Source organism: Ursus americanus, chromosome 3, assembly GCF_024610735.1.
Source record: "Ursus americanus isolate L20-20 chromosome 3, mUrsAme1.1.p, whole genome shotgun sequence".
Classification (NCBI taxonomy): domain Eukaryota; kingdom Metazoa; phylum Chordata; class Mammalia; order Carnivora; family Ursidae; genus Ursus; species Ursus americanus.
The window spans coordinates 24,139,619-24,162,991 of NC_142129.1; the positions used below are offsets into that span (position 1 = coordinate 24,139,619).

The 23,373-nt window shown below is 35.9% G+C and overlaps 1 protein-coding gene across 3 annotated transcripts in view; it reads left to right on the top strand.

Annotated features, from left to right (window-relative positions):
- ZNF800 (zinc finger protein 800) overlaps nt 1–23,373 on the top strand; it is a 44,721-nt gene that overhangs the window by 16,315 nt on the left and 5,033 nt on the right. For 2 of the 3 annotated variants that reach the window (XM_045792719.2, XM_087860846.1), the window contains exon 5: nt 858–2,550. In XM_045792719.2, coding sequence (XP_045648675.2) covers nt 858–2,550 — 1,693 coding nt within the window. Of the gene's footprint in view, nt 1–857; nt 2,551–3,810; nt 23,085–23,373 lie in introns of those variants that run through there. The other variant, XM_045792720.2, reaches the window with a different exon arrangement.

A 23,373-nucleotide genomic window follows, 5' to 3' on the forward strand; every position in this document is an offset into this window, starting at 1 on the left:
TAGACACTACTTCATCCCTTTTAAATGGGAAGATTACTAGAAGAGCAATAAGGAAGCATTTGTTTTCTAAATATCAGATTTGTTGCTATATTTGTAGCTAGATTTTAGAGTTGTATGTGGAGACATAACCAATATTAGATATTAGATCATTCGGTTATAGTAGGAATATTTGGCTGCCTATAGGGGATGCTAATTATTGCACGAGTAAATAAAACTAGCTCTGTTTTTGTAATAAATCTATAGTTTTCAATCACTTGTTTGAATGGGATGGTATCATGTTAAGAAGACCTGTAATAGCAAATACTTCTCTACATGTCATTCATATTTATATCCTACAGATCTTTCTTTTTCATTTCCATAAGATCTTTAAGTGTCCCTCTATACAAGTAGACTAGATTATTATGGATTAAGTTAATAGGAATGCTGTTATGTTTTCTACAAAAAGAATCATTTTAATATATAACAGTACCTTCTTCATGATGTTTTATCCATCTTGGGTTATGAGACCTTTGATTTGGCTTTGCTAGCCTGAAAATTTTAGACTAAAAGTTTGAAATATTGTTTTAATTGTTTAGGACACTCATGTGCTTATATATTTGATATTAAGGGCACTTAGGAGTGGAAGTAGCTCTTCATCTTTATTTCTTAACATTTGTGTATGTTGATGAGATTTTAGATTAATTTTAGTTTAATTAATTCTAGTTTTAAAATATGAAAAAGTAGATAATGCTCTTCTTAATAATATGAACCAGTAATATAATAAATTTTAAGATAGAGGTTCATAATACATTTTTAAATATTAGAGAGCTAGAGCAGGCAAATTATTTCAGATTAAAATGTTGTTTTTTCCTTAACAGACCTTCCTGATGTAAATGATAAACAAAGCCAAGCCATAAACGATCTCCTAGAAGCCATATATCCAAGTGTGGACAAGCGAGAATATATTATTAAGCTAGAACCCATAGAAACTAATCAAAATGCAGTGTTTCAGTATATTTCAAGGACTGATAATCCTACTGAAGTCAGAGAGTCAAGCAGTACTCCTGAACAAACCGAAGTTCAAATACAGGAAACTAGCACGGAACAGTCTAAAACAGTACCAGTTACAGATGCAGAGGTGGAAACTGTTGAGCCCCCTCCTGTTGAGATTGTTGCAGACGAAGTTGCGCCTACATCTGATGAGCAACCTCAGGAATCACAGGCTGACTTGGAAACGTCTGACAATTCTGATTTTGGTCACCAGTTGATATGTTGTCTTTGTAGAAAAGAATTCAATTCCAGACGAGGTGTTCGTCGTCACATTCGAAAAGTACACAAGAAAAAGATGGAAGAACTAAAAAAATACATTGAAACGCGAAAGAATCCAAACCAGTCCTCTAAAGGACGCAGTAAGAATGTTCTAGTTCCAATAAGTAGGAGTTGTCCAGTGTGTTGTAAATCATTTGCTACAAAAGCGAATGTAAGGAGGCATTTTGATGAAGTTCATAGAGGACTAAGGAGGGATTCAATTACTCCTGATATAGCAACAAAGCCTGGGCAACCTTTGTTCCTGGATTCTGTTTCTCCTAAAAAATCTTTTAAGACTCGAAAACAAAAGTCGTCTTCAAAGGCTGAATACAATTTAACTGCATGCAAATGCCTCCTTTGCAAGAGGAAATATAGTTCACAAATAATGCTTAAAAGACATATGCAAATTGTCCACAAGATAACTCTTTCTGGAACAAACTCTAAAAGAGAGAAAGGCCCTAATAATACTGCCAGCAGTTCAGAAATAAAAGTTAAAGTTGAACCAGCAGATTCTGTAGAATCTTCACCCCCTTCCATTACCCATTCTCCACAGAATGAATTAAAGGGAACAAATCATTCAAATGAAAAAAAGAACACACCGGCAGCACAGAAAAATAAAGTTAAACAAGACTCTGAAAGCCCTAAATCAACTAGTCCGTCTGCTGCAGGTGGCCAGCAAAAAACGAGGAAACCAAAACTTTCAGCTGGCTTTGACTTTAAGCAACTTTACTGTAAACTTTGTAAACGTCAGTTTACTTCCAAACAGAACTTGACTAAACACATTGAGTTGCACACAGATGGGAATAACATTTATGTTAAATTCTACAAGTGTCCTCTTTGCACTTACGAAACGCGTCGGAAGCGTGATGTGATACGACATATAACTGTGGTTCATAAAAAGTCATCCCGCTATCTTGGGAAAATAACAGCCAGTTTAGAGATCAGAGCTATAAAGAAGCCCATTGATTTTGTTCTAAATAAAGTGGCAAAAAGAGGCCCTTCGAGGGATGAGGCAAAACATAGTGATTCAAAACACGATGGCACTTCTAACTCTCCTAGTAAAAAGTATGAAGTAGCTGACGTTGGTATTGAAGTAAAAGTCACAAAAAACTTTTCTCTTCACAGATGCAATAAATGTGGAAAGGCATTTGCCAAAAAGACTTATCTTGAACATCATAAGAAAACTCATAAGGCAAATGCTTCCAATTCACCTGAAGGAAACAAAACCAAAGGCCGAAGTACAAGATCTAAGGCTCTTGTCTGGTGAGGAACAGTTACAGAGTTTTGCTTTTTTCCCCCCATCGAACTAAAAAAATCATTTGACCATAATTTATAGCTGGTTCCATTTTAACACATGTTTGCTTCCATATATCTTATGGCAATGGGAACTGCAAGAGTAATGTGCATATTGCATTTACCTCTTCAGTGACCTTTATTCCAGTGGCTTGGGAACAAAAGTTAACTTCAGAACTTATCTTCCACAGGACAATGCAATATAGTTGTAGGTAGATGGCACAGGGTCAGTGCTTTCCTCTCAATGTTGTAAAATATATACATTTATATTGGCTTATGTTTACAATAGAAGTCTTCTGTTTAACTAACTTTGCACAGGTTTAATTTGATTTAGTGACCTAGTCTACTAATTAATACATTGTAGGAAAAGTTAAATATATTAGAATGAATTTGTGAAGGCGATAATTATAGGAAAAAAGTCTTTTGAGGCACTGTAATTATTGTAAAAATTAATCTGTGACGGCTAAATAAAGTGCTGCACTCAGAAAAAAAAAAATCCCCAAATTGAATTTAGAACAATTAGCATTTATTACTTACATTTAACATAGTGCTTCCAGTCAAAGGGGAAAACTTGATAGACAAAAGTTTGGATTTTTTTTTTTTCCTTCTCCTTGGGAGTATGTCTGAGTTACCGTTTTTAGTTTTGATCTGTGGAAAAAGTGATTATATAGGTTCCAAATCTTACTTTTCCCTTTTTGTTTTCAATAGACTTTTTGTGATCATTTCAGCATAGTTTGTATTATTAAGTAGGGGTTTTTTTGTTTTTTTGTTTTGGTTTTGTTTTGTTTTGGTTTTTTTGTGGTTGTGCGTTGTAAGAAAAGGAAAATCCCTATTGGGAAGAAAGAAAAAAATTTTTACTTTTTTAGAAGGTTTTGGAATAAGTGTAGATTTTTAAAATGCAATATAATTAAGGAGTAGACTCCCTGTACTTGTTTTTGCAAGTCTGTCTATATTTTTAAAAGTTTACCTTCAGTACCTGTTTCCCTGTATTAAGGCATTTAATATATTTAATTAGTATTAAATTAGTTTTGGATTCAGGTTCTAAAGCAGTATACTTAGTTTGAGTGCTGAGTGGGTTAAATGTTGTGGTTTGAGTATCACACATTTTTTGATTTGTGTGGAAACTTGAGATGAAACTATCCTTTAGAAGTCATTTACTATTGTATAATTTTAAAAACAAGGTTTTATTGGTAAACTCAAAAGTGTTCATTTATTCCCATTTCTCCTCAGATAACTTCAAGTGATGTACGAAAAGGTTTGGAGTTCATTTTTGTGGAAAGACTTTAAATTGGTGTTAGAACCACTAAACGTCTTCAAATGGTACTATGAGAAAAAAAAAGGAAAAACAATTTCATAAATATTCGACTGTAACTGCTGTTTTCTGACTAAAATAATAACCATCTAACCACTTGTTTCTAAGGCACTGCCTCTCCCAGCACTTTCAAGTAGCTGTGACATTACGTATTGTCATCACAGTCCATCAGCTAACCACCCTTGACCTTGTGCATTTGGTCTACAGTTTCTACAAAAACGTTGCAAAGTTTGTTTTCCAAACAATTTGTTGATGAAAGCTATCAACAACCTGAAGAATATATATCACCACTGGTGATTTTTAATTGACAAAAAGACTATATCTTAGTGATTTTAGTTTTGTTTCACTTTATTCGGCAAAATTTTCATCTGGATTGTACAGATATATTTCCTAGTGAGTGTATGTTAGGACCAAAAGAGAAATTAGTATCAACATATTATAAATATTTAGCCTACTAAATATTTGTAATTATTCTTACATTCATTTATTTCTAACTTGTTCTCCAGCACTTAAATGTTTGAAAGTTTCATTTTAAAATACATACTACAGGAAAGTTCCAGTTCATTTTCATCCATGGATCATTACATTTTTTACTTGTAAACATCTGAGGTTTTTATGAAAATTAAGCATTCCCCTTTTTTTCTTTAAATTTTATACAAAGCACTTTAATAATAGATGCAACTTAATTTTTCAGTTTCTTTTTTTCTTTCTTTCTTTTTTTTTTTTTTTAAAGACCACACATTTACTAATGTTAATATGAAGGTAGTAAATAGCTTACTGATATTTTATGGATGCGGACAATCCATGCACAACCACTTCTTATGATATTAGTTTATTTCTTTAAATATTGCTTAAAAAAGGAAGATGGGAGTGTAAACCCTGAATTTTTTCTCCCAAGTAAAATCTTAAATGACTACTTTAGATGATATTTGATTCCTACTGTAAAATTTGGAAAATAATGAATTCTTGTCCATTTTTGTAATCAAGATTTTAGGAAAACAGAAGTACATCTATCTTTATGAAATATTGGGCAGGTTTTTGTGTATCAATATTTTGTACTTTTTAGGAAAAAATTTATTTTTTAGTAATTTTTGTCAAATTATAATTTAGAAGGTACAGCAGAGAATATACCATGTTTTTATATAGGTTCGCACCTGTACTTAGGAGGGACCCTGTCCATCTATATACTTTTTGTATAAAATTTTAAAATGTTGAAGATCCACAAGGTCATAATAAAATGCTTCAATAGCTAGAAAAACATTTACCCTTCCCAGTGCTTTGCACTAAAATATACTGTGAAAGGAAACTAGAAAGACTGTAACTGTTGCTGGAAATGTTCTATATTGAATGTACATGCTCTTGTTGGAAAAATGTACTATATGTGATGGAAATAAACCAGACTCAAAGTTATTTCAGCTAAATGTGCTTCAACAAAGGTGCATTGGTTGAAACTTAAATGTTTTATCAAATTTAAGTTTATTCAGTGACTATGAGCAGCTACACTTGAATTATACCCTGATAGTTTTATTTTTAAGAATTAGAGTGATAATTTCTCTTTAATTTAAAAACAGATTTACTTTTCCACATATGGAAAACTTGTACTTATAGATCTAACTTTAATGATTAATAGCATAATATATTTAGGGAACTAAATGTGTAGGTGGTATTTCATTTATAAACCATCTTCATTAGTTGCACATTATTAAATCTGTATGTTTGACTTTTGCAAGGTGTTATCTTTTATGCATTCTTACACACAAGACATATTCCAAAGATATTTTCCAGACTTAAGTACCTACAACCAGTGAAAAGATACGAGTATTCCTAAAAAGCTGGGGGTGACTCTTTCCTGTAGCCCCTCATTTGCATGTCAGCCTCTTGCTCTCTACTTTTTAAATACTGTAGTAAAGAAAGAAAAATAGCCTAATGAGGGTGAGGGGAGCACCTGGAATTCCTTTACTGCAGCTCACCTATTTCTGCAGTACCATTCACAGTTTGTCTCCTCCATCATGACTCTAGAGCCACAGAGTGGAGGAATTGAGGATTCCAAGGACTGTCAAAAGGTTTCATCTGGGTCATAGAGGAAAAAACAGCACTATGTCAGGATGTGTCTGTCTAAATTAGAATTGCCTAGAGAGAATTTGCCTATCATAGTAGACAAATGAATGGATTATGGCAGATGAGTTAGAGGCTAAACCAGGACAAGTTTAGAAAGGTAGAATGAACAAGAAGTTATTAGAAATTCTTTGTTCTTCCTATTTCTTTCTGGTCTTCATCCTTTTTGGTTTTATTTTGACTCTTGAGCTCTGTCTTCTCAGAGGGCTCAGGCCTGAGGCTCTTAAGGAGAACAGTCCTAGGAAATTTGTGCCAGAAGCTTTTCTGCATGCAGGCTATATAAGCAAATATTTATAGCACCTTTTTGTTGTGGGGATAGGTAGTTAAGCAGACAAAGAGCCATCACAAATTGCTTGTTTTATATTAAAACCTATTTCTGGCTACAAATTATATCTATCTACCTTTGCTGTTATTTGATCAGTCAAGAGTTTTCCTATAGAATTCAACTCATCTTATTTCCTGAGATACCTTCCATACCTAAGTGCAGTGAAAGAGGAGAAACAATAAAAAATACGGCTTGCATTTCAACTTCATAATTTTGGATAGTGCAGGAGAGAGCTGGATGAGGTATGGCTGACTCTGGGCAGGTGTTCATTAGAACGTACAGTTAAACCTTGAATGCGTAATAACCTTTTTTGTTGTTGTTATGTCCATGTCTCTCTTTTTTCCCCTTTCCTCCCTACTTCAGGAAGAAAACTTTCTTCTTGAAGAATATATATATTCTTGCAGAATATATAAATTACCCATCCTTAATTTTTGTCCTACTTTTGTAGATATGAGCTACGTTTTTGGTTGACACAGATTGCTGGTATTATTGGAAAGTACCTTTTTTTAGGAATATGTAATACTGCTTTATGATCAATAGGCTGTTCTACTCAGTTTACTTTAAAGAGCCTATGGATGGAGTCACAGGGGATTTTGTGGTTTTGCTATGGTTTAGACTCTGGGTATGGACAGAGGAGTTTCTCAATGGGTATGGAGTTTGAGGCACGGGTGGGTATCATTTCCTGTTGTGAAGTTGCAAAAGATCTTTTCAAATAGCATGACCATGGAAAAAGAAATGCTTTTTTTAAACTTTAGAAATTAGATTTCCAGGTTTCCTGGAAATATTCTAGATCCTTACTTAGGAGTTTTAGAAGCTACCTTTTTAATGGAATCTGAAGATTACCAGGATTCTGCCTTAGCTGTGGCTCTCATAGTTGATCAGAAGCCGAGCTCTAAGATATGTGCAGTATGATGTTGGCTGTTCTGTTAGACAAAATCCTTCTGTACCCTATGCTATTTTTTCCTTCTTCTCTGACTTTAAAAGCTAACAGAAATCTCAGGGTTGGAAGGAGTAAGGATCAGCAGTCTTAAGAATGGCTATTACTCATTTGGTTTCTAAGGCATTAGGCGCATGATAGAATGCTGAATAAAATATGTTTCGCTTAAACTCACCTGCAATTATTTTGGCTTTTCTAACTTTGAACTTCATTCCTCCTCTCACTTAGAATTTGTTTCTGTACCATTTTACCCTGAATTCTTTTTTGAATTTCTGGCTCTTTCCTTTTTTCTCCTCTGGTTAATTAACAGAGATCATTAGTACCAAGATAGACAAAATGTTTTTTGAGAAGTTATGAGGGTAGAAAGTCAGCTCATTTCTTCTTTAATCTTTATCACTCTAAATTCCCTTTGTCAGGTTTACTATTTCTTTTTGAACTGCTTCTTCTGCATGTATTCACTACCACACCACAAGCAGAGGGGAACTTAATGACGACCATAGTTGTGTCTGGTTGGGAAAATGCCCAAAGTTGGAGGTTTTGCTGTTTGTGTCTACTCAGCGGAGTTAATTTGCTTAATTGTGTATTTTTGAAGTCAGGGACTATTATGTCTTGATAATTTTGTTTAGTGCCTTGCACATTTTCATGTATACCCAGGCACTTTAAGTAGAAACTTGATAATGATATTAAAGTAAATGGTAGCCTTTTCCACCTTAAATTTGTGCCGTCAGATACTTTGAGACTTCGGGTCTTAATTTCATAAACTTTTATTACCTCCATGTTGATTTTACTTACTTTAGAAAATGCTACCAGTACTAAAATGAGAGTTTGTAATAATGAACAGAACTGTTAGTATTAGATAGTAATAATGAACATTCATGGAGTGCTTACTGTATGCCAAGCACTGTGCTAATTCTTTCCATGTATAATGCCCCTCATATACCAAGAAGATCCACCAGTAAAATCTGCCAATAAGAACTGTTACTTCATTATCTCCATTTCATAGAATAGGAAGTTGAAGCTTAGAGAATTCAGTGATTTACTTAAGTTTGCATAGCTAGTAAATTACAGAATTGAGACTTGACACTAGATCTGACTACAAAGCATGTGCTCTTAATCAGTGCTCTTAATCATTTATTTGCATATTACCATTTGCGAAGCACATTCGCTACATTACCTTATTGGCAGCTTAGTGTAATGATCTGGAGCTAGCTTGGTTGGTTAAATTTTTGGATCCATGCATTATTTCCGGTATGACTTTGTACAAGATACTTAAACATTCTTTGCCCTAGTTGCCTCACCTATGAAATGGGGATAGGGTTCTGAGGATAAAATGAAAAGTACGTGTAAAATATTTAGAATAGTGTTTGGCATGTTACAATAAATGTTAGATATGGTTACTGTAAGTGATTTTCATAACATTTTAAAATGTGTAATTTTTTTATTACTAAAAGTTTAGATTGAAAGGGGTACATTAGAAGAGAGAATTTATTGCTACACATCCGATTTTAACTGCTGCTTTAATTGGGACAATGAAGACACCTATTATTATTTGCTGTCAGTTTTCTTCTGATCAGATATTACTAGTTTACCATTCTTACTCAGATTTTTCATTTATCTTGAAAAAGGTGATTAGGTAGTTGTAATCACATTCATTTTAAGTTAGGCTTTATTTTTATGGTTATTCTCCCAGAATAACCCCTCTGTCTTAAAATTCTCATTAGTATTTGCCCTATCACACAAATATTTTATTTTTGGTCATGTGCAGAATATTGACATGGAACAAATATTAACTGAGTAACATAGCTGAAATGTTTCTATAAGACAAAAGTATATGTGCAGTACTATTTGAAAGAAAGCTTCAATTATGGAACTAGTGGATTCTTCAGGAAAGCATGATTTGGGCCAGGTCAGGAATTTCGTTGGTAAATGTACATGAAGAGATAAGAAGAAATGGTACTTTTTCAAGAGTCTTGCCACTGGTAGTCATTAGTGGCAGTGCTCCAAATTTCAGCTGAGGCCCAAGTACTGTTAGATTATCTGCTGAGAGGGTTTACCCACACACCTGACTGTTCCTGATTTTGCTTTTTTAACAATAAGATAGTAAAAATTAGTATTTAGGGACTTGTATAATTTGCAACATCAGAGAACTTTTGTCCCTAGGTTTGGATGAACCTTCATATTCTGAACTTGAGATGAAGTGCTAGGGTTCCAGCACCTGTGTTATGTGGCTTTTTAGTGATTCTGATACTCAAATACTTGTGTCAGGTGTCTGGTGCATATTCCTGTCACGAAACACTATAATGTTTAAGGACTAGAGTGATATCCTTGAAAAAATAGCCAAACCAAAATAAACCAAAAAACCCTCACCCTGAATGCTTGAGCAATAATAACTTGCACCCTATCTGGGTGTCCCTGCTTTATATACTCTCATAACACTTTAAATACAAGAGTGTGTAATGATGTTATGTCGAGGGGAAAGGTTATTACACCAAAATGAACCCCAAGTGCATGGAACTGTTACTGCAACTCAGGTTTTGAATATTGATTTTTAATCTCTTCTATCTGTGGAATTATCCTGAAAATAGATTAATTCTGAGAAATGGACCTGTGGCTTTTAGTCAGACTTTCTTTCTAAGCTCTGCAAAAGTATTTTTTAAAGAAGCTGAGACTTGCATAGATTGGTGCTTTGGTAGACTGAACCCTAAAATACCTGCTGGTTGTGACTGGTAGCTTTGATTTTGGATAGAAAGGAAAGGCAAGGAATAGTTTTCTTCTAAGAAAAAAATAATGATGCACTAGGAAAATACTGTGTGCACAAGTGATTGAATTCTATGAAAAAAGTTATACTTTAAGGGAAAGGATTTTTTTTTGTTTTCTTGGGTTTTTGACATATGAGTTGTTAGGGGCATTTTGTATAAACTTCTCTAGGAGAGTGGCTTTGTCATTTTCAAACCTTTTGATCATTAGATATTTTTGGAATTCAGTGTGTTGGGCATTTGTAGATGGTTGAGACTTGCTGAGCTTCATTCTCCTTTCCTTTGAATGGACAGGCTTTTCGAGGTGGTAAGATAGGCTAACGGGGCTATCATAAAGATAGGCAAGAACACACTTAGTAAAATTTGAGTAATTTTCAGTATATCCTCAAACTTTTTTTCAAAATATTTTTGTATTTTTCCAATTTGTCCTTTATTTGCGTGGCCATCTTGACTAGTCAGCTATTGTTTCTTATGAGAGAACAAAATCACTTATTTGCCATAAAATTTGGACGCGGATTATTGCACACACAAGAGGAAGAGATGGTTTTGTTTCCTGTAACTTCCCTGGATGTCTTCTTAATCTCTAAGTGCACAATTGTAAGTTAAATTTTAGGGTAGAAGATGCTTTTTTGAAGGCCCTTTTTTTCTAAAACACTTAGCTAGAGCTAAGTAACAGTGTCTTCAAATCACAGATGCTATAAGATGAAAATAAGACCCACAGTGCTTGAATTACTACCCCCCACCCAATTTGCCTTGCCATGTAACTGCAAGGTGTGGTGCATGTGCTCTCATATATAAAATTATTGTACTATATATATATATATTTTTTTTTTTTGGTTGCAAGCAAGACAGTTTTACTTGGTCTGTAGCTAGTAATGAGAAGTTTATTAGATAGCTTTATGTAGGGAAATAAAGGAGATCAAAGTGGCCAGACCTTATGTACAAACTGGCTTCATCATATAGATTTCAACTAGGTCTTAATAGAAACTGGAAAAAAATCAATGCAACTCTAGTGACCGGGTGTGGCCGTCTTAGCAGCAGACATGTTACTTCTCTGCTGCTATTAGCCCTTTGCAGATTCTGTTTTTACCTTTTATTTTTAAACTAATTACCTCATTCTGTATCTTCTCAATACGGTTATAACTGTCTTATTACTCCTGCCTGCCTTCTCTGTTTTTCAGCTAGCTTTCCCTCTGTATAGCTTGAGTTCAGACTCCTGTAAGAGAAAATCCAGTTGGTTGAGTTAGATACATTTCTTTTTGGGCAAATCTCCCATGCCAGGCATCTTTATAGGTTACTGGCCATAAGTGGGTTCATAGATTGGCTGCTTTTGGGATATGTGCTGTCTGTTGCTCCTGTCTATTGGTGATCTTGGTGGCAGAGTCAGTGACATAAGACATGTCTCTGCACCCTAAAAGGCACTTTGGTGGGAATCTTTTAGATCATCTTTCCAGTAATCATCTTTCCAGTATGCATGATTTTCTTCCATTTTAACGGTGATATATAATTAGATAAAGGGGATTAAGAGTACACTTACTGTGATGAGTACTGCATAATATATAGAATCGAATCATATTGTACACCTGAAACTAATAGAACACTGTATGTTAATTATACTACAATTAAGAAAAAAAAAGAGTTGGTAGGTACCAGATTCATGATGTGAATCTGTTTTGCTCTGAAAAACAAAACAAAACAAAACCCACCCCAAAACCCAAAAAGGTGATAGAATTAAAGGTAACCTGCGGGGGTTAACTCTTAATGTCGTACAGCACCAATCCTTTCCATACTGAGAAAATGTGGGAACGAGTTTTCTGATCAGCATCCACAATTCCTTTTCTGAACTGACTGGTGGTATTTCCATCTTTGGCTTTGCAGATTCATAGCCTGAAGTTTTCACTCAGAACCATCTCCTGTAACAGCATATTAGGCCATTCTGTCAATTGCGGCTGCTTTCGAGACACCTCCAATTATGCCGCACAGTTTGAGTTGGTGATTTAGTGAATCCTTAAAGTATTGCTTTTGCTTTTCTACTTGTATTTTCCATATTGGGGTTCACTTTGCAATAGCTGCTTTATATCCTTTCATTCATTCCTTCAATGACACATACTGTTGAGTGTCCATCATGTGCCTGGCACTATTCCGTTCTTTGGGGAAACAGAATCATACAGTGATTAAAGCATGGATTTTTAAGAATCATGCAAACCTGAGTTCAAGTCTTGGTCCTTAACTTACTATTTATTTAATCTTTCTAAGCTTCAGTTTTCTTGTCTGTAGAATGATAATATTAAAGACTACCTTATAGGTAGGTTTTTTTTGTGGGAATTTATACAAATTTAGTGATAATTTGTATATAATATACTTAGCACAAGACCTGGCTCAAGTAAGAGCTCAGTAAATGTGCATTATTACTGTTGTCATAATCACTAAAAATGTTATCAATTTGCTGCTGAAATACTTTCTAGCACTTAGTTTCTGGTTATCTTGCTTTGCCATTTGCAGTTCGTTGCCTTTTTGTTGGCATTAATCCAACCGTTTAATGAAAAGTCAGATGTAACATCCGTGATAAAGCCAAGATACACAGCAGTTTATTAAGTTAGAACGTATTATTTTATGGGTCTTTAATCTGCTGCCGTTTCTGATAGGACCTTTTGCTGATTATTGAAGAATTTGTTGAACTTTTCATATAATTTTGCTTTGTGGTTAATGTCTTATAGAAGCATGTATAGTCTGAGTAGCAAAACTCAAAGCAGCTTTTGGTTTTGTTCTTTTGTTGTAAACATTGGCTGTGGGTACATGAACACCCTCTGAGTTTATAAGCCAGAATGATGTCTTCTCTTTGTATCACCAGTGCCTCACAGTGTACCTGGCATAAAGCAGGTGCTAAAAGAATGTTGAAGGAAGGAAAAGGGGGAGGCAGGAACATTACTTCAATTATCTTCAGGCTTATCATTAGTCTACCATATATCTCTGCTTTTAAACTTCTTTTTTTACCATTACCTCATCTTCTGATCTATATAGTTTCTCTACCTGTGAGTTCCTCTTTGTTTCTGTTACTGATGGCTTCTGTTGTCTGCCGCCTTTGTGTGAACCTCTTAGCTTCTGCCATGGCTGCTCAGTAACGGTGACAGATTCGAACTCATGGGAATGCTGTATTGACTGTATACGCTGTAAGTAATCCATAATCAATCACAAAATGTATGGGTGTACATTTAGTGATTTTGTTTGGATAATTCCTTTAAAGGTTTACTTTTGTTTAATTCATGCCTATTGAATTCTTTGAAGTTCAGCAGCTCACATTTTACTTCTTGTTCCACTCCCAGATCTAAACAAAAAGCAGGCAATAATTGTTGATTGCTTCTTCTGTCATTTGTATTATCTTAGGAATTGGAATTGATTAGTCATTTCATTTATCTGATTCTCACATTGCCTACTTCAAAACTTAGGCGCCATCCTTGAAGCCCCCAACTGTGTTTTTACTTCCTTAGTAAGAAGCACCTTCGCCTGTATCATGGCATAAGGTAGAGGACATTTCTTTATGCTCCCCTTTTGCATCACAATTATTTTTTGTCTTCTCTTCCTGCTTTGGTTCTTTGCAGAAGGAAGTGTTCTTCTTTTCCAAGTCTCACCAATCTTTTCCCCCAAATCCTTCCTCCAGCAACCCTCCTCTCCTTCCCCCTCCCCATCTTCTTCCCTTTCCATAAGCTTCTCCCCCTCAGCTCACAAACATGCTCAAATTCCTTTCAGCCAGAAAGTAAATTTTGCCTCCGTACTATCTCCAATCTAGTTACTGCCATTTGTTCCTCCTTCCTTTCACTGTCAAGCTTCCGTGTGCTTTCATACTGCTCTGTTTTAGCACTAATTTCACTATAACTGTCTATTTCCTTATCTTCCTCCTCCTTTACACTGTGAAGCTCTTAGATCTATGTCTTGATCACCATTGATTCCTCAGGGCCTAGGATGGTTCCTGCTGTGTTGTAGGCATTCAATAAATATTTGTTGAGTGAATGAATGATTTGGTGTCATGCCTATACCCTTTACTTGTGAACCACTGGCAATTTTTTTCGACCCCTACATTTCTGTTAAAAGTTTACTTGAAGGGCATCAATGGCCATATAAATGCTAAGTCTAGTGGCTTCTTGCTTTTCATCATGCTTGACCTCTTCATGGCCAATAATGCTTACAAATTTACTTTTCCCAGACTTTTATGGTCACTTATAACTGGGTCATCTTGGGCTAGTCTCAGCATGGTATTGCATCCAGAAAACCAGACAGGCCCAAGATTCTTTGAAAAATAATGACTCTGTTTACTAATTTACAGAAATTTTCTAAGGAGATAAAAAGGTACAATTACATAAAGATTAGTGAACTTCATACAAGTTATTTTACCCATCTCTCTTCCCAAATCCTCATATAACCTGGCAACTTCTTCCAGTCTCTTCTGTAACATCTCCCCTAAAACCTTTTGTAAAGTTTCTACCAAAAACCCCTTGTTCACTTTTCCCATCTTATTTTCTTCCAAGAGCAACTTTTTCTAGCTTAAATCATTTTAGCCTCTCAGCTCCTTCCAGTTCTTTTCTATATCCATTATCCTGCTTAGCATTCCATAAGTCTAGAACATTCTCTTGGTTTCATCTGGTTTGCCCTTACCAACTTTCTTTGCATGATTTTACTTAATCTTGAGGCTTCAGATCAGTTGCTATGTCCTTCAGTATTTCCTGACTTCCTAGGTTTGGCTAGGTATCCCTCTTGTATGTTTCTATAGTGCCCCATCAATTACTATATTGAAGTGATCTATTTGTGCGTCTTTCCTAGGCTATAAGGATCTTGCAGATAGGGCTTCTATGTTTTCTTCATGCCCCTGGCATCTATCATAGGACCTGGAACATGGTGGACGTTGATAAGTACTTATTGGACTGGTGCTCCTGTGAACTCTGATCCTTTCTCTCTTGCCTCTGGCCTTTGTTACTAGGCCTTTAAATATGGAGCAGAGTTTCCTTAGTCTTTTTTTTCTTTTTTAATACTGTCTCAGTGATTCCTTCACTTCCAGAGCATCAGTTATCATTTCGGTGAAGATGACCCTGGACCTATTTTCTAGCCTGGCTGCTCTCCTGATTATAAGACCATTTGTTTTCAAAGTTGCATGTCAGGCATCTCTCTATAGATGTTTCTCCAGCACCTTAAATGCAACAAAAACTCAGTAAACTAAACTTACTATCTTCACTTTAAACTTGTTCCTTCTTTATGTGTTCCCTTTCTCAGTTATTCATTCTCCTACCCTCCTAGTTGCCTAGACTAATTAGAATCCTAGGAAATACCTTGACTTTTTTCCCCCTCTCTTATACTCTTCACCTAATCCGTGATCGTTGCCTTTCCATCCTGCCTTTGAATGCTTTTTTACATTTGGCTCTTCCTTGCCATCTCCATATTTAGTAGTTAATTTGGACTCTTATCTTGTACCTACACTATTGCATTAGTCTTGTAACTGACCTCCTCTCTAATCTGTCTTCCATGCTTCTGTCAGAACTATCTTCCTAAAACACAGATCTGCTGTTACTGTCACTTGAAAGACTTATTCTCAGGTCTTGGCTTAATTGTCACTTCTGAATAAAGACAACCTAGGGGTGCCTAATTGGCTCAGTCAGTTAAGCGTCTGCCTCTGGCTCAGATCATGATCCCAGGGTCGTGAGATTGAGCCCCGTGTTGGGCTCCCTGCTCAGGGGGAGCCTGCTTCTCCCTCTCCCTCTGTCTCTTGGCTCTCACTCTCTCTCTCAAATAAATAAAATCTAAAAAAAAAAAAAAAAAAGACAACCTAAAGTATGTCTTCCTTGTAGTTCTGTTTCATATTCCTTTCCTTCTTGTCATCGAATACAGTTTGTAATTATGGTTATGTTTGTGCATTGATTTGTTTAATGCCTGTCTTCCCACTGGAGAGAGTCATATAAGAAATGAGGAGAGTTATGTAGACCCTGTGCCTAGCACAGTACTTGGGACATAAAAATGCTTTGAAAATCTATGTTGAATGAGCGGATGGTTGATAGCTTATCAGTGTAGGCAAACAGGAGATTGCAAAGGCAGAGGTTACAGGGTCTTAGACTCTTCCTACATTCTCACAGAACTTCTGGCTTTTCTGTAATAGTAATGGGCTTCTCCCTTCTGTCTTTTGGATTTATTTCCATGAGGATGGGCATCAACAGTTACATTACCTCATACTCACACTAATGCTGATGTGACTGCAGTTGATTTGGGGGCCACTGGGTGGTGGCAGCTAGATTTGTTTACCTATTATTGATGATAGGTGGTGCCCTAGACATGCAGGCAAACAGGTATTTGCTAGGTCAAGTTAACCCAGATTCCTTTTTAGCTTCTTGAGTGATGCAAGCCTTTATACCAACATATTAATTAAAGTGTTTATTACTTGTAGGACTAGTTGTATTTGAAATGCGGTATTTATTTGCCTTTTAAAGAGTGAAGATTTCAATTTAACAAACTTTTATTGAATAGAAGCTGAAATAAATAGTTTAAAAATAATATCTAGGGATAGATCAGTAATAATAAGCAAATTAAACTTGTTTGCCCCCGTGAAGCCTGCTCAGGTATCGAAAGTCAAAGAACACTGTTTTGTAGGTTGACTGGCGTCATCCATTCATTGGGCATATTGCGCTCCTGCCTTGTGTGAGGCACTGAGTTAGGTGCTAGGGTTACAGAGATGAACAGTTCCTTCTCTCAAGTATCATAGAAGAAGAACATATTATAAGGATACACGCAAGTGGAATATTAAAGCACACTGAGGGGTTGGGGAAGACTTTTCAAAATTCTTAAATTCATTCTTGAATTGAGTTTTGAAAGAGTTAGGTAGAAAAACTTCCAAGTGGATACAGAAACATGAGACCACATGTAGACCAAGGGAAGGAATATGAGACAGTGATGGCCAAATCAAGAAAGATCTTATGGGCCGACTAATTTTAATCATATTTTGAAGATTAGGGGTAGCTGTTGAAGGATTTGAAGCAGGGGTATATGCTAGCATTGAGGAGATTGAATTGGGGTGGAGAGTAAGATTTGTGCTGAGGAAATCAAATAGAAGCCCGTTTCAGAAATCTAAGTAGAAGTGATAAGAGCTTAAATTTAGGTAAGGCAATGAAACTGTGGAGACAGATATGGATACTATAATTATTTCAGAAGTGGAATTTTCCAGGCAGTGGAGATGAATAAGGAATTGAATATGATTTCCAGGTTTGGGAGTTTTGTTTGGGCAGGTGGGTCAGACCATTCTTTAAGGTAGGGAACACAGGAGGGGGAGGAACGCTTTTCAGGGGGGGAGTGTTAAAGTTTAGTTGTGTTGAGTTTGAGGTGCTGATGGAACATCTCATTGGAGATGCTTAGTAGGACCAGGAGATATAGACTAGAGGTCAAGAGAGAGATTGTCTAAGGGCTTGAGATTTATGAGTCATTAGTGTGCGTGTATATTAAGCCCTAGGTTTTGAAGAGGTTATAAAGAATAAACGGAGTCAGCATATCCTACTCACATTCTTCTGGTTTATTGTGTAATTTAGGTCAGCGCCTTTCTATTTCAGTTTTGCGTTTGGGAAATGATGTTTGGCTAGGACTGATTCTCCATCTGCCCTACCCACTACTACTTTCTGCTGCCATGTGTGCAGTCTATAATGTAACATATATTTGATATTACTCTAAGAAGTGCTGGATAATTAAATTGTAATACTGTTAGGCAATGTGAACTAACCTGTGTTTTATTTAGAGGGCTTTACAGAAATCTCTAAGACCTATTTTAAAAGATTAACCTTAGAAAGGAAATACCTTGTTTTTAAAAATAAAACTATTGGTGGGGCGCCTGGGTGGCTCAGTTGTTAAGCCTCTGCCTTCGGCTTAGGGCGTGATCCTGGAGTTCTGGGATCGAGCCCCATGTTGGGCTCTTCCGCTGGGAGCCTGCTTCCTCCTCTCCCACTCCCCCTGCTTGTGTTCCCTCTCTCGCTGGCTGTCTCTCTCTCTCTCTGTCGAATGAATAAATAAAATCTTAAAAAAAAAAAAAACTATTAGTGTTCTTAGACAGAACAAGATCTGTTTGTTGAGTCCTATACCTTGGGTATGTCCAGGATTTGTGATTTAGTCCCCTCCCTCCTCCTTTCCTTCCTTCCTTCCTTCCTTCCTTCCTTCCTTCCTTCCTTCCTTCCTTCCTTGAGGGGAAGAGAGAGAAAAGGGGCATGGGGAGGGGCAGAAGGAGAGAAAGAGAATATTAAGCAGGCTCCACACCCTGCACAAAGCCCAGTGTGGGGCTCGGTGTCACAACCCTGATGTCATGACCTGAGCCAAAATCAAGAGTTGGACACTTAACTGACTGCCACCCAGGTGTCCCTAGAAACTTCCCAGGAAGAAGCCATCTCACTAATAGAATCTGACATAATCCATATGATAAACTTTAGTATCCACAGCCAGATTCTAAGGGAAAAAATGTGCTATTAAACACTGAACAGATGATTGAAGTATATTAATTTTACTTTGACAAGCTGCACTTTTTGGATGGGTGAATATTTAAGATAACAGTTAAAAACTAGGTCCTGCATTGTCATATATGTTCCTGTGGCCCTCACTGGTTTCTCCCAATTTCTTTTCACTTCCTATCTGAAGGGAGAACCTAACAATGAAACTTTAGACCTTGCCATCTAGATAGCCACTAGAGCTCTCCACAGGTGGAGGGTTTTGTGCCCTCAGAACTGACATGAAGCAGCCTGTTTACCCTGCCCAGGCCAGTGGATACTGAGGAGGGTATGCAGAATGAGTTTTAAGAAGTCAGCCCTGCTTGGGATTGAAATCAATGACTTGATACTGAAAGCATAGCTCTGTATACCATTTGAGCTATCCAGCTTTTGATTAACTTTTGAAATCTTCCTTTAAAGGGAAGAATTCCTGGGAGACTGTGTCAGGTTTTAATAGAGTGACTTTTATGGATGTGTTACGACCCTTAAAAACTGAAGTCAGTAATAGAAATGCTGACAGGCTTGAACTAGAAGAGGACACAGCTATATTATAATCTTCTAATCTGTAGTTAAATGAGAAAAGAAGCCTTTACAGTTTTCTGTTCTAATGCTTTGAAAACAATTTTTTTTCTTGTTATTTGAACTTTAAATTAATAATAGGCATTAGCATAAACCTGATATCCATGTCAAAATGATACAAGGCACATTGCTGTAGCACAAATTACTTTAAATCGTAAACTTTTAATTAATACTTGTTTCAAATATTCTTTTCTAAATAAATTTGCTTTTAAGCATTGATTTTTTTTTTTTCCTGGCAAGCCTCTATATACCTATTCTCACCTCAGTAAATCACTAAAAGATTATTGAATAAAGGTAATTTGTGTATTTAGGCACTTGTAGGATTGTAACAAAAATGAAGAGTGGAATAGAATTTTAGAATATATATTTTCTGCATTGAGGACTTCTTTATATTTGTTCATATTCTTTCTTGCCCTATGCTAACATTTTAGAAATTTTGTTTAGAAATTTCTTGCAAGATTTATCGTGTTACAATAACACACACAGATTTTTTATCCATAAGATAATGAATACCTTGAATTTATATTATGTATCATGCGAGAATTTATTAAGTGTTTATTCTTTCAGCTTTACTAGATCACTGAGAGATAGAGGGTGATTTTTTGTTTTGTTTTGACATTTGTTCTGTGTGGTAAAATCCACAGGACTCTATTACATCAACTAGACCCAGTTCACAGACTTAATCAATAGAAAAGTAAAACTGGCACCTCTTGATTTCCTGGTTTTGTGTGTCTTGGGTGGAGCTGACTCCTAAGTATGAAGGTTGTGATAGGAAATGATTCTAGGCACTTGCAAGAAAATACTAGAAGAGGTTTGCCAAACATCCTGTGTAAGAGTGATTTTCTCGTACCTCAGAGCCCTGCCCTATTAAAAGTTACATCTAGATGCAGATTGATCTTGTATTTGAGCCTGTTCAGTCACTTTTGACATAATGCTAGCATGGCATCACTCCTATGTAGTAGTCTGCAAAGGAAGTTTGGCAACCCGGTATTTGAAATGAATTTCTAACAGGTTTTGCGAAGTTACTATTTAAAATCAAACTATGACTAAAGCTAAACCCATCATTCTACTACCAGCACTGACTTCCCTTGCTGACTTTATTTTGTCCTTGCTGCCACCATCATTTTGCTTATCACGCAGATTTCAAAATCCTATTTCTTTTATGAATCTGTTCTTGATCTTGATAGTTCCCACCCATCAAGACCTCTTCCTCTGATGAACATTTACCATACCACTTATTTTTGACTCTCATTCTTTGTGTTATTATTGCATTATTATTTAACTAGAGCGTTCCCACAATTAGACTCTAAGCCCTTGGAGGCCCGACAGTTTTTCTCTATAGCATCGTGAATAAATGGATCGCCAGGCCTCTTCTGAATATCCTCTGTTCTCCAGATGTCAGTTTGGGTTTCTTTTCAGGGTCCTCTTCATCTCTTACTTTGGCCTAAACCTTCTGTTGCTCTCCACTTGGCTACTCTGGTTCTGTTAGCATCTTGTGTTAATGAAGATGATGAATGATTTTAGGAGATTCTTGGGCTAATTTTATGGGAATAGGGGGTGAGTTTTCAGCTTTTTTTCCTGTCTTAGGATCCATTTTTAAAATCTTATCACAAAAATTCTTCCTTTTTACAGTTATTTTAATTATTCATTTATCAAAATATATTCTGGAAGTCTGTATCTTGGAAGCAATAGCTTAGATATATAAAAAAAGGAGGATTAACCGGAAACAAAGAAGAGAAACATTGTTGCGTCGCCCAACACTTTATTCCCAGGCTCATTTGCTTGCTGTGGTGCTTTTTTTTTTTTTTTTGTCTCAGCCTCCTGGGAACAGAGCAGGCAGTAGTATAAATAATTATAATATCGCGTTATGTAAGTCACTGCAAAGTAAGGTCTTACAGTTATTTTTTTTAGCCACCTGGCATTTTGTAAATACCATCTTTCGAGCCATAATCCTTTGAATTGCGGATGGGGACTCTAGAGATTTAGTAGGACCTCATTTTGAAGTGGAGAAAGTTGAGGTAAGTGATTGCACCAGGTCACACATGTAGTTAATGAAGAAGTCAGGAATAGAGGCCAGCTATCTCTTAAAATATTATTTTAGTAGGTAATAACACATACATGTAAAAAAAAAAAACCAGTATGATGAGGTGTTCTGTGAAAGGTAAGTTTTCTTCCTATCCCAACTCTCTGTTCCCTCATTCTCTACCCCAGAGTCAAATTACCAGTTTCTTGGGCTTTCAAGAGCTGTTCTATGCATATATAAGCATATAAATGTGTACATTCCCCTTGATGCAAATGGTAGCATGTTTGTATACACTTTTCTGTACCTTTTTTTTTTCACTTTTTTATTTCCACATAGCATATGTCTGAATTTTGTAGAGCCAAATATTTTTATTCTTTGGTTCGTGAACTTTCATTTTACTGTATTGTCTGTCATTTAAACAACCAGTTTTTGTTCATGTGAATGGACAAAGGGTTAAATTGTTTTTTGTTTTAGTATATATTGAATTCCTCATGTGACCATAATGTAGTATTTCACATGGCATTCTGCAAGAGATCATGGTCATTGATTTATTTTATGATAAATGTTGAAGTTAAAAAAATAAGTGAAATACATATAATTATTAGTGCTAGTAACTTAAAATAACCGATTAGGATATTTACTTTCCCATTTGAGAAAGAAATGACAGGCAAAGTTTTCAGGGAAATGATTTACCTTTCGACTTGTGTAAAAATCTGGTGTGTACAAAACAGTTTAATTTCACAGTGCCAGTGAAAAGCAGTGATGTTATAAATATCAAACCACAAATGTTTATTTTTTAAATTTTTAATGCCTTTTTTAAAAGATTTTATTTTTAAATAATCTCTGCACCCAACGTGGGGCTTGAACTCACAACCCTGAGATCAAGAGTCACACGCTATACTGACTGAGCCAGCCAGACTCCCCTATTTTCTAAATTTTTAAATCTCCAACCTCATATGCAAATAATAGACATAATTTTTCATTTGTTTCTCAAAACAGATTGTAACTATGTGTTTTAATCATCTTAATATGACTCATGATCATCTGTATAGAAATGTATCTTTAATTTTGATCATTCTGGGTTTATTTTGGCTAATATATATGTATCAATGCCATTATAGCCATCTATTTTTCAGAGATTAATGGGGCCTAAAGAACTGCACGATTTTAGATCTTTTGGACCAAACTAGATCACAAAAGGCGAATCCATTTTAAAAATATGTCCCATGCCAAATGTCCATGAAAGGATTTATAGAGGTTAAGTATTTATATTTGAATTTTACTTTAGATGGACAGTAATCCTGTGTTCTCCCTAAGACAGCAGTACTTCTCGATGCATTATTTACTGAGTAATTCTGTTTGAAAATAGTGTTAATTATAACTCCATTACTGACTGGAAAAAAGTTAATCATACTAAAAGTATATTTTCATAGCACTTTCACAATAGTTAAAATTCAGTAGTAGAACAAATAAGATCGTATCTCTGAGGCTTATAGCATTAGTGCAGCTTTTATGTGTGTTATCATCAACCCTGGACACGGTTCTACTGGTTCTTAATGCATTCTGACTCTGGAATTCTTGGTGTAAGACTGAGAACTAAAGTCTTGTCAAAAACTGTGATAAGTCGTGTTAGAACCTTGCTCTATTTATAGGTCTCTCTCCTATGGAGATGTTATCAGAAAACAAAAACTGACAAAGCCCCCCAAACAAAAAGAAAACCTTAAGTAACCATGTATTATGTGAGACACGGGAAATGTTTTGATATTTATTCTTTGGTATAAGGTTATATGTCCCAATTCCACTTCTACTTGAATTTTTTTTTTTTTTTTTGTGGAGGTGACTAATTTCTTTTAACAAGTGAAACAAACACTTAATTGGTGTTATTTTTAAAAAACCCAATCTTGAGCCTTCTCTGCTGTAAAAACTAAGCTCTAAATTCACAAGGTGGTGTCCTGGAGCCTGGAGAAACACTGTATTTTCTTCCTTCTTTTTCATTCTGAACTGGCTCTTGTGTGTGCGTGTGTGTGTGTGTGTGTGCGCGCTGCATGCATGTGCACGTGTATGTGTATGTGTTCATGTGTGTTTGAAATCACATGGCGTTGTAGTTTGAAGATGGTAAACAGGACAGGGAAGGCAGGCTAGCCTCCCTCTCGGCCTCACAGGTAACTTTGACATGGCCATTACTTTCTGAGGCTGGCCTTCATTACTGGGTGATCTAGCAAGGTGACTGGGTGCTAGAGAACTCGGTCAC